The following is a 12,791-nucleotide window of genomic DNA, read 5'->3' as shown; positions in this document are numbered from 1 at the left end:
GACAGCTAAAGTGATGTCAGTCTTTCTGCAGCTCCTGGAACAAACTCCCTGAAGAAATCAAACAGAAATCAAACAGAAATCAAACAGAAATCAAACAGGCCCAAACCCTTCAAATATTTTAATCTAAGCTAAAAAACCTTCCTGTTTTGCATCAGTTATGATTAAACACAAACACTTTTTTTCCCATTAACTATTGTCTTTTTAAATGTTTTATCTATTTACTTCTTATATTTGCTTTTATTCATTGTCATTTTTATTTTCTTACTATGCTCCTCTTGCTGTGTTTTTAAATAATGTATGTAAAGCTCTTTGAATTACCCCTGTTGTATGAAATGTGCTGTACACATAAACCTGCCTTGCCTTGTCTTGCCCGGGGATGCACAGCAAACCTTCACACAGGCAGTCAGATGTTATTACAGCTCAATGATGACAAGCATAGTACTATTATATACTCTGTATACACTAGAACCAACACAGTTATTCAGCTTGATTAGCAAACCACACTTAGCAAACCACACTAGCCTCCTAGCTTGTAATGTTAGCATGCATCAACGTTATGACTGTACAGAAAAGCCTGCTTAGCCTCCCACACAGGCCTAACATAGGATTGTTAACCATAACCAGTCATATTTGTGCATTATTAATATGTTTTATTCTAAATACCTCTGGTAAAGGTCCTTGTTCTACCCAGCAACAGCCCAGACGATGGTGGTGAGCTAGCCGGCTAACTGTTGTAGCTCTGTAACACAACTGAGCTCTTTACATGTTGTTACGACACTCCTCGCTGCTTGACGGCAAGGTTGAGCTCTTTACATGTTGTTGTTACGACACTCCTCGCTGCTTGACGGCAAGGTTGACGCGTGTTCCGCCCACACTGTGTGGCGATACGATCTGCGCATGCGCGATACGCACTTTGTTAACACTGAAAACAATTGCATTAAGATATTTCAATTGTTTTCAATCAAACAAGTGTAATTTAGGTGCTCTATTCGATTGACTAATTGTACATGAGTGCGGTTACACCACAGCTGGACATGTGTAGGTGTAGGCGTGGCTATCTAAACCTTACAATAATAATAATAATAATAATAATAATAATAATAATAATAATAATAATAATAATAATAATAATAATACACTTTATGTGTATAGCACCTTTCATACATAAGAATGCAGCTAAAAGTGCTGTACAACAGCCTACAGCGCAAAAGAACAGATTAAAACAACTAAAACATCATTAAAGTGCTGTACAATACAGTGAAAAATAAAGGAAAAGTATCAGATTAAAGTTAAAACATGGAATAACAGTAAATGAATAACAGTAAATAACAAGGAATAATAAGGAATAACAAGGAATAACAGTAAATGAGTAAAAGAGTATTAAAAACAGAACAAAAACATTATCTGGTCAAGACTAACATCAATTCCATCAACGTCGCTAAAGGAGAATCCAGGCTTATCTTTGATAAATCTCAAGAGACTGTTCTAGGCTGCTTACAGTTGGAAATCTACTGTGATATAATGTAAGATCTACAAAGTAGAGTCCCTCAAATGTACTAAAACAGGCTAATTCATGAGGATGATAGACGTTTTATTTAAGGCTAAATAACAATACACTTCCATATAACATCAACCAGCATCAGACTTCAGGGTTAAACATCATAGTTATCCTTTCCCTTTATTTCCAAATGACAAAGTAAATCATATGACAAACATCACCCGATATTTGCCCTTATCTCGATTGACTCAATACAATTATTAGATTGTTATTATTATGATTATTATTATTATTTCAAAAGATTAATTTGTTCAACATTACCTGCAACTTAAAAGTTAGGCTACATATTTGTCCTCCAGCCTTGGTGAGTCCGTCTAACCACTGTGATCCTGATGAGACCCAGAACCCTGAACCCCCACACAGGCTGAACCACTGTTGTGACTCTGTGCCTCTAGGATTACTCTAAATAATTCACAGACACCTCGCTATAGGCCTGTGTGTGTACATGGGAATGGTTCTAAGGTTTCAAAATAAACTAGATAGCGACTCTTGCATAGGAGGAAGTGGAACGTTATGTTTGTTGTGAAGATTCTTCTTCAAGTGTGGGAAAAATGTAGCCTATGAAAAAAAACCTGACTTGCCAGTTAGGTTAGTTGGGTCGTATCTGATCTAGCCAAGTAAAAACACTGATGTAGTGAAATAAGATGAACTACACCATGAGGTCTGTCGTGGGTAGTATTAGATGTCACAAAACAAGAAAGCAGGCTTTTTGTTGTCTTTTTTGCCTTTATTGTTTTGGATCACACTATGGTCCATCAGTGAGCAAGATGGAGCTTTTTACCAACACTTCTTAATCCAATTTTTTTTAGATCTACACATGGTCGTAAGTTGGTGAATAAATGTTGATTTCTATCACAACCTGTAGGTGGCCGTCGACTCTGTAGTCTGCCAGTGGGGGATCAAGGTGGTGGAGAGAGCAGAAATGTAAGTGTATGGTTATTAACAGATTATAGATTGTAGAGAAATGTAAGTGTATGGTCATTAACAGATTATAGATTGTAGGGGCATTGTAAATTTCAAACCAAAATGTCCACCAAAGTGTTGTGGAGAGTAAAGGTGATATCAGTGCTACAAAGCAGTCGAGAAGGAAACTCCAAAAAATCTGAAAAGCTGAACGACTGACTCATGGTGCCTTACAAGCTGTTATATACAGGTGCTGGTCATATAATTAGAATATCATCAAAAAGTTGATTTATTTCAGTAATTCCATTCAAAAAGTGAAACTTGTATAATGTATACATTCATTCCACACAGACTGATATATTTCAAGTGTTTATTGCTTTTAATTTGGATGATTATTACTGACAACTAATGAAAGATTAGGTGATCGCAGCTGAGGGAGAACGGGCCGCCTGCGAGGCTCTCCGGGCCTCTCTGGACGGGTCTCCTGCTGCCGTCCAGCTCCGTCTCCTCCAGCTCCTCCGCACCGAGCGCCCAGCGGTGGTCCTCACCCTCCCCTCAGACCTCCTCAGCCTGCCCCCTGACCTCTCACCTCTGACCCCCCCAGCCAATACAACCTCTACCACAGCAGGAGAGACCAGAAGAGAGGAAGATAAAGATTCTCCTATGATGTAAAGAGAGACTATGGGGTGTCCTTTCGTGTTAACAGGATTGTAGCCGCCAATTCCACCGTGTGAATGAAAACAGTAATAGTCCGGTTGGATAATAACGCACGGCAACACTGTCCTTGTATGTTGTATAAAATGTAAAAGATTTATTGTATTGTCCGAAAAGTTGTCCGAAAAGTAATAAAGCGAACTGTGATGTAATTAAAGAAAAGTGTGATCGTGGTCAAAAATAATGTTGTTCCCCGATTTCCATCCACCCAGGTGCTACTAATTGACTCCATAAATACACCTGGGCCCATCCTATCACCTCACCACGTGACACTCAATTACAACTAAAACATTAATAATTCTATAACCAAAAACATAACGCTATTCATAACATAAATAACCAAAAACATAAAATAAAAGAGTTAGTAATTAATCAAATACAAAGGTTCCATCTGACAAAACATAATGGAATGTAAAAACTTTGACGCTCAATATCTCTGAACTGCCCTAAACGGAGATAGAACCTTATCATTCTAAACGGAGATTGAACCTTATCATTCTAAACGGATCTGGTTGAGGTAGCCGACCTCTGGGCTCCAGACTGGGCCGTCTCAGCTTGAGGTAGCCGACCTCTGGGCTCCAGACTGGGCCGTCTCAGCTAGCCGTCTCTCCAGGTTCTGGATCTTCTGCAGCGCTGCCTGGAGGGCCTCCTCCGCCTTCAGGGCCCTGACCTCTGAACTCTGGGCCTGGACCTCCACCCCCCTGACACACACACAGAAACACACGCTCACACACACAGTCTTGAAACCATACATGTCAACGAATGTGAAGTACCATAATAATAATAATAATCTTTACATCAACATAAACAAACAACAACAGACATACTGCATACAATTAATAAAAGTCATAACTCACATAAGCCTCACGGTGGCCACGGCATCAAAGGCTGTCTGAGGCGTGTGTGCGGATGTGAGCCTTCAGGTTGGTTGACTGAGCACACTTCCTGTCGCAGCCGTCAAAGGGGCAGATGTAGGGGCGGTCTCCGGTGTGAAGCTGCACATGGGTGCCCAAGTTAAACTCCAAAGAGAACCGCTTCCCACAGCCCTCAAATGTACACTAGAGAGAGATGGGGGACAGAGGGGTACAGAGTAAGAGGCAGTACATGATGTGACAGTCAAGGTAAAAGGGTTCCAATGCTAAGTATTAAGTACAAGCAAGTTGTGTTTCACAGTGAAACTGTGCAACACCATCATCAAGAAGATGCAACTCAAATAGATACAATAATGAAATGGATGAATAACTCGGTTCAAACCAAATGGAAAGACAGAAAAACAAGCAATATCAATATCAATAGGAACACTACCTTTTCTGAGTCTAAAGGATATTCAAAAATATAGTGGAAATAACAGATGCATAGAAAATACCCTCAAAAATTGGAAAACTATTCGTAAAATGTATAAATGTGATGACAAATGTATTTATTTGAGAGAGATAGCCAGTGACCCAGACTTTTTACCTAATAAAACAGACAAAATATTAGAAGAATGGGCTAGGAAGGGACTACAGGTGTACTCACAGATGGTTACAAATGACATGATAGACTCATTTGAAACCTTAGTTAATAAATTTAATATAAGTAATAGCCATTTTTTTAAGTACTTACAAATTAGAAGCTACCTTATAACACAGCAGAGGAGACAGGAACAAAGATCACATATACTAATGGAATATCTGATCAAAAATAGAAACAGTGAAAAGACAAAAATCTCAAAAATTTACAAAATCATGCAAGAAATCAAGATACAAGAAGATAACACTAAAGAAAAATGGGAAAACGAATTAGCAATAACAATTACGGATGACGATTGGAAAGAAGCATGCAAAAGAATATTTAAGACAACACAATCAAAATTCTGGAAAGAATTTGCTTGGAAAATAAATATGAAGATCTTCCTAACACCGAAAATGTTGTCAAAATATAGGCCAACAGGCAATGCAGAATGCTGGAGGAAATGTACGGAACGAGAAGCCAACCACACACACATTTTCTATACATGCCCTAAATTGAAAAGGTTTTGGGAGGCAGTTCAAGTAAAAATAAAAAATACATTTACCTTACAAAATCCTATACATCCAGTCAATATTATACTCGGCCTTATTCCATTAGATATATACAGAGAGGGAGATAAATATTTGTACACCATACTACGTATCGCGGCTTTAAAGCAAATCACACGTAAATGGTTGGACTTAAACCCACCATCTGTTAATAATTGGAAAAAAACTGTTGAAGAGATAAAAGAAATGGAAAGAATTACTTGCAAAGTGGGAGGCCGTGAAGAGCAATTCACTATGAACTGGAGTAAATGGATCGAATGAATGAGTAGGAAGGAAGCCCCCCCCCCCCTCCCCCCTCCCCGATCCCACCCCTCCCACCCCCCCTCCCTTTGTCTCTTACTTTTCTATTTCTATCCCTATAATTTCTCTCTTTCTTTTCTATATTTTCTCTCTAGTCTCTATTCTTTATTTTCTTTATTTCTTGTTCTCTTTATAAAAAATAAAAAAACTAACAAAAATGATGCAGGATGAACTTAAACAAGTGAAGAAAACTTGTAAAGTGTGTGAAATTAACTTGTGAAATGGAATGTAAAGTCCTGCAATAAAGTATAAAAAAAAAAAAAGAAGAAGGGGGGGGGGAAGCAAGTTATGAGCTAGCAGAATAATAAATGTCTTATTTTGAGGGAGGTTCAAACCACATACCTGGAAGGGTTTCTCTCCGGTGTGAACAAGTTGATGCCTCTTCAGCTTGGAGCTCCCCACAAAGGCCTTCCCACACTCGGCACAGACATGCTCACGGGGCCCGTGGGTGTGCAAGTGCTTCCTCACCCCCGAGTTGTCCCTGAACATTTTTGTGCATCCCTGAGGAGGAGACGGTGGAGATGAATGACAGGCATAATTCATAGGTCACCATTGTCATCACAATGTATAGGAAACGACCGTTCGACAATTCTACTGTGTTATCACTGATAGGGTTGAATGCAGTGAGCTCTTGTCTATAGTTGGAATTCAAATGATTAAATCAATCAATCTAAAGAAGACACGACAGAGCCAAAGTGCGTCAGCAGTTATCAGCGGTTATTACTCAGCGTGGTGATCATCCAAAAGCAGGTAGCAACTCCTTGATCATTCTGCTCAAAGAAAGGAGCTGTCTTTAGTTCTGCCATGTTAGTCAGTTCTTGATCTTGTGATCAAGGTGAGCTATTCAAAATTTCAAAGCACAAATATCTAATCCAATGGAGGTACAGAGTTAAATCAAATATAAAGATGTGTGCTATCTGGAGCCATACATTGTATATATTGTATCTATCTCTTATGTCAAGGACAGCACACTCACTTTGTGGGGGCAGGCTACCGTCCTCGGAGCGTCGTCTTTTCGTGGCTTCATCCTGCACAGGGCCGAAGACAATCACAATGAATGGCGAGTTCAACAGACCATTTCTCTTTCCATGATGCATGACAATGACCCTTTCATTTGTGCACCTTAGAAAGTATAGCTCTGCAGATCAGAGGGGAGTTTCCTGAAACCTGTGTTGCACTATGACCAACCAAGATGAATCTATAATAGCCATTGTAATTACGACTATCTTAATGCTACAAAGCTTCCAGACAACTCAACTGTTTTTTGACACTCACCTGGCAAACTCTGCCAGCTGTTTGGGGTCTGAGAGGTCGAGCCCTGGGATACCCCCAGGTGGGAGTTTCTTCCCTGTCATGTACTCTGAGTAATGGTCGATGTCCTTCTTGTCATCTGAAGAGGGAGAGAGAACGAACAGAGTTTGAATTACTTAATGCAATGGCAGGATACATACAGGATCGATTGAATCTCACACAGGCTGATACAGTTGGGGACGGTGCAACACTGCGTAGTGGAGCGGAGTATACAATGCTTAGGGGGGGGGGGGGCGTTTCTCAGCCGGGGAGGTGTTGATGTTAGCTGAAACAACTTGATGTTTATGGTGGCGAAAGATTATTTCGTTTTAAAAATTAGAATTGGAATTGGTTATGGAGAAAACGCTAGCAGTCTTTATAAAAAGAATAACGTTCTAATACATGGATGTTTTTTTTGTAAAATCATAGCTGTGCTATAGAAGCTAACTAGTAAACATGACTGCTATGGCCAGCTAGATAGCTACCTAGCTTAGCCACAAAGCACTCGTCAGCTAATAAACAAGCCAAACATTTGTTCGTGGTGTATTTTTGGCCATGTTAATGTGAGCGAATACTAAAAAAAAGACACTTCCCACTTCCATTTCCCCAAAAAGCAGGTGACACTAACTAATATCCGCTATCAACACGTTTGCAAGGTAGCAAAAATAGTCCTGGTTTCGGTCAAACGAGCCGCCGCCAAGAAGACAAACAGATGATGGTGACGATATGAAAACAACAGCCGTTTGTTTCTTCTTCGCTTTGTCGGGTTTGCTGAATTACACACAAATCCAATGTCTTTGCAAAGTGACTGTCTGCTGCACCGTGACCGCTTCGGCCAGCTGGTTTAGCCAAGCTAACTATCGCCTCCAGACAGTCCTGTGCCACCTCCCTCCCTCCCCCCGCTCCCTCCGCCGGGCGCCCGGGCCGCCGAGCTGAACTGCGCCACACGGCCTGCAGCTCCCAGCCGCTCCACACCCGCCGCCATCTTCCCCGGAGAAATCAACGCCATTTTTTCGGGCCGCCATACTGGACCGGGGGAACATGGCGGCGGCCATCAACACATAAAACATGGCTTCCCATAAAAACAAAAACATTTCAAATGGACTGCATGCAGTTGCGACTTAGTAGAACAGTAGAAACTCTCCTCTGAAACGGCCAGAGGACAACGCCCGCCCGCGGCCCGGCTGCAGGGCACAGACAGTGAGAACAATGCGAGGGACTAAGACGCAGGAATTCACTTCCAACCGAACCGTGAACTTACCCGATGCCCACATCGTGACTGAAAACTCCCCTTCCAATGTCTTTATCTGGACTTGTTTCTGCTCCCATTTTCTACCGCTCGCCTCAGCTCCACTCAAGTAGCTCTTTTTACTAGATCTCTTCCCGCTTCCCCCCTTCTTCATCCGCCCGGCCGAGGAGCTCCTCCCGGCGACAGTCACCAGAGTCTGTTCGATGTATTCATCCTCGGCGGCGGGGACCGGGACGGGGATGAGAATCTGGTCCTCGTAGTCGTCGTCCCCATGGAGGTCCGAGTCATCTTCACCCACAACCTCCTCTCGTGTCTGCACCAGTATTACCTCTTGGTGGTGATGAATTGATTGTGGATCATCTGAGTCAAGGGGCTGTAAGGCGATCATCGGCTGGTGTTCATCGTCGTCCCCTACAATTGTTGTCTCGATGGTCTCCACTTCGATTTCGTGCAGTTCCACAATCTCGGCTGGCATTTCCGATCCATCCGTTTCGATGTACAGGGTATCGCCCGATGCCATGTCGAAAAACCCCAAATTCCTCCTTCTTCTACAACACAAACTCCACTCTGTTCCACTCTCGTCGCCACTAGGCTGTAGTTGCGTACTCTCGCGCGACCTTTGAGAGACGTTTTTTCCTTTCCTTTTTTTATTTTTTTTTAACGATTTGTGATTGTCTGTACAAAATTGAATTAAATACAAATTATCCTAAGTTGTTTTGATTGTGAATGGGAAATGTTATGTTCGATTAACAAAATATAGTGATGAAGATTGTGTTGTCATATTGTGTGTATATTGTCTATGTCTGAAAGAATGCACATGTGTATGTAAATATGCTGGTAAGGATATTATGTTATCAATGTGCTGTATAAATATCTATTTCCGTAATAAATTAAACGTGAAAATGTGATCAATTCAACTCAAGCAAATCAACTCGCCCATAGTTTATGAGGTGTGTGTGTGGTCTATTTCGAAAAGGTGATGAACTTCACATAATATGCTGTCATTCAACAATATTATCCTGCACTGAGTACGGTTTGTATCCTAACAGGTTCTGTTGAGTTATTTAAATGAAAATGGACTATACAGTCTGTTTCAGATTGAAGCAAATTTGGATGCCAGGTTAAGTCTGTTTTTTAGATCATGGCATACTACTATTCTAAATCTATTTCGTCACAATATGGTGGATTGATTACATTTAACAACTAAATGTGTTACTCATGGGACTTCCGGTAATGGCGGCGTGCTGAGAAGACTGGTTTTCTCACCTCCACTAAAATCGTCAAACAAATTCTGTTACAAACCTAGCTAAAGTCAACGAAAATCAGCCATACCACTCGTAAAAGATGTCGTCTACACAAGGGAAACCGAGTACCCGAAAGAACCCACAAGTACAATCTAAAATTATGGACTTCAGCTCTCCTAAAAACAAGGACGATGCTAAAGCTAACTCGAGCAGCGCGGGGATCACAGAAACTGCCGAGGAAGAAGGGGGAAAATATGACAGGATTCTGGAAGCTATCGGAGAATTGAGGTCCGAGTCTGCAAACCGACATGAAGAAATGTTGGTCGCAATTGATGGACTGAGGAAAGATATGGGAGAATGTACGGAACGAATTACACATGCAGAGGTCCGTATTTCCAACATGGAGGATGAGGTGAATGTCCTCCAGGCTAAGGTCCACTCTCTGGAGGGAAAGAAACACGAACTGGAAGACAAGGTGACAGACCTAGAATCAAGAGCCAGGCGGTCTAATCTGAGACTCGTTGGCCTGCGGGAGGGAGAGGAGGGAGACGACGCCTGCACCTTTCTCGAGAGTTGGATACCGGAGACACTGGGGCTCGCAGCACTAAGATCCAAACTCACACTGGAGAGAGCTCATCGCATTGGCCAGAGACGGGAGCCCAACGCGCCTCCGAGAACGATGATCATGAAATTCCTGAACGACAGAGATAAGGTGACTGTATTAAGAGCAGCCAGAGCCCAAAAACAAATCCTACACAAGGACAAACCAGTACGTTTCTACCCCGACCTAGCGACAGGAGAACACAAGAAGCAGAAGGAATTCGACTCGGCCAGACAGAAACTACGTAGCATGGGGATAAAACATGGCATGTTGATCCCGGCTAGATTGCTGGTGACACACAAGGACAAAACACAAACTTTTGGCACACCGACAGAAGTGGAAAGTTTCATCAAACAAATCCAAGAAGAGAACGGTAGTGGATGAGTATATGAGACACTACTGCTGGCTTTGATAACGAGCAACGTCATGTTAGACCTCTAACACTGGTTTATATTGTTCTTTTTTCTTATATGTTTATTTGCAAACCAGTTAAACTGTGTGTGTCTAGGTGATTTAACATACTATTATGTTTTCGGAGAAAATATTGGGGTCATTCAGTTGAGAGTAGCTCAGAAATTAGCACGTTAAGACGTATGTCCCAAAATGCACTACTCGAACACAGTTCACCGTCAACAATGATTCAATGCTACGCTAGACCCATGATACGGGTTTACAATGTTATTTCACAGTTATTCGTTTTTTCAAGTTACATGAAACAAGTTGAATTGTGTCTATTTAAGCGATTAATATGCCAATGTGTTTCCCTTGAGGATATTAGAGTAGATCGGTAGGTCAGAAAGTAACAAAAAAAGTACACTAAAACTCATAATCCCACAATGCACTATTCGAGCAGCACTGTTTCCTGAACAACGGAGATAGAATGGAGAGAAAACAGCCCCGAACGAACCTCAGATCAGATTGGCAACATATCGTTATTGAAGTGGTGAATCTAAATGATAAAATACATAATACATAATGTCAATTATATAATACATTTATATGCCAATGTATTCTTCTACTTTTTATTTTGGTTACTAAATTCAACCAGGGGGCCAGGAAACTTTCACAATAGGGCATGTTAAGCACTGTGTGTGTGTGTGTGTGTGTGTGTGTGTGTGTGTGTGTGTGTGTGTGTGTGTGTGTGTGTGTATGTACTATAACAGCAACACCCCATAACATGCCGCTCAAACTCAGTTTGGGCTCAGTTATTTTCAGGGTGTCAACTGCTGATCCACATTCTTTAGTTATTATAATATACAATTCACAATGGGCTTCTATACTTAACATTTAGTGGTGGTTGACCAATATACCAACTTTGTTAATTAGGTTTTTATTTCACATTTAGTGGAGGGAGAAGGTTACTCTTTATAAGGAGATTAATCAGTTCAGCCTCACTACTCCTCACTCGGTGTGGAGTAGTTTTCAGCGTTATGGGAGTGAACAGGTGGGTGGGGGGAATGCTCAGTTCTGGAGCATTGGGGGGGTCTCGGTTAGTTTGTTGAGAGACCCAGTTTGTTTGTTTGTTTTTCTTCGTTTTTCTCTTTTGACCTCTTTTTTTTTCTTCTTTACATTATTGCACAATGATACAAGGAATTTACAAATGTATTGCTATCTATGACTGGTAAATTAGACATCAAGTTCACATCCTGGAACTGCAGAGGGCTACAAAAAATAAAAAAGGTAAAGCAGGTGATGGGGAGATTAAAAAGTATTAATTCCCAAATAATTTTTCTTCAAGAAACACATCTTTCAAAAGACAAAGACATTGGGATTAGGAGGAGGTGGCAGGGTAAGGTATTCTCAGCGCCCTTTAACACTCAAGCAAGAGGGGTCATGACTCTTGTACATAAATCTATTCCTCTTAATGTCACAAAGATAATTGCTGATACGGCAGGTAGATACCTAATAATTCAAGGCATGCTTCTGACAGAACTTCTCAACCTGGTCAACATTTATGCGCCAAATAATGATGACCCTGAATTTTTCAGTAATTTGTTTTTCACTCTATCAACCCTCAAAGGTCAATATATAATAGCAGGAGATTTCAACTGTACACTAGATCCCTCTAAAGATAGGTTAACACATATTGATAAGTCCCATAATAAAAGCAGAGGAATTATACATCAGTTTATCAAGACATTAAATCTTAGAGATATATGGAGAGACAGAAACCCTGAGGTATTATTCTATTCGTGTTTTTCCAGTACACATAAAACATACTCCCGAATTGATTATTTCTTAATTTCTGCAGGCCTGGTGTCTAGAATCAAGGAATGTAATTATGACAGTATTCTGATATCAGATCATGCCCCAAATAATTTGTGTTATGTAGACCCAGGCTTGAAAAAGGATCCACCAAAATGGAGATTGCAGCAAAGTTGGCTACGGGACCCAGATCTAATCTCTTTCCTTGAGGTACAAATTGATGTATTTTTCATAATCAACACAGATGAGACTTCTGCAAGCACCAGATGGGAAGCTTTTAAAGCTTACATTAGGGGCCAGATTATTAGTTTTACAAGTTCTAAATCTAAAAGAGCTAAACAAAAATTTACATTGTTAGAGTCAAAAATCAAAGTTTTGGAGAGAAATTATTATCAAAATCCCGATCCAAAAACTCACCAGGAATTGTTATTGTTGAGAACACAGTATAATGAAATGTCAACTGCAAAAGCTACAGATAATCTCTTAAAACTTAAACAAACTATATTTGACCAAGGGGAAAAATCAGGAAAAATCTTGGCATGGCGCTTAAAACAACTTCAAACCGAAAGAGCTATTACCAACCTCAAGACTCATAATGATGACTCTATTATAGATCCTATTAAAATTAATGAGGCATTTAGAGAATATTATGGAAAACTATATAGTT

General features: G+C 40.7%; 2 protein-coding genes across 2 annotated transcripts in view; both read right to left on the bottom strand.

Moving 5' to 3' along the window:
* The window catches only part of nipa2 (NIPA magnesium transporter 2), a 6,947-nt gene extending 6,173 nt beyond the window's left edge, over positions 1-774 (bottom strand). The window contains exon 1 of the mRNA XM_080536230.1: positions 664-774. The gene's annotated coding sequence lies outside the window, so the exon portion shown is untranslated. The remainder of the gene's footprint in view (positions 1-663) is intronic.
* Positions 775-4,056: 3,282 nt separating this feature from the next.
* Positions 4,057-8,610, bottom strand: LOC308161898 (transcriptional repressor protein YY1-like; the record flags this gene model as incomplete). The annotated part of the gene is made up of 5 exons (XM_080535976.1): positions 8,087-8,610; positions 6,811-6,925; positions 6,512-6,563; positions 5,878-6,036; positions 4,057-4,233 (listed from the first exon to the last, which is right to left on the bottom strand). Exons 1-5 carry the CDS (start codon positions 8,592-8,594, stop codon positions 4,057-4,059), a joined length of 1,011 nt encoding a protein of 336 aa, XP_080392102.1. The 5' UTR covers positions 8,595-8,610.
* Positions 8,611-12,791: the final 4,181 nt, after the last annotated feature.

Source organism: Nansenia antarctica (assembly GCF_963989245.1).
Source record: "Nansenia antarctica genome assembly, chromosome: 7".
Taxonomy (NCBI): domain Eukaryota; kingdom Metazoa; phylum Chordata; class Actinopteri; order Argentiniformes; family Microstomatidae; genus Nansenia; species Nansenia antarctica.
This window is presented reverse-complemented; position numbering and strand designations above follow the sequence as displayed.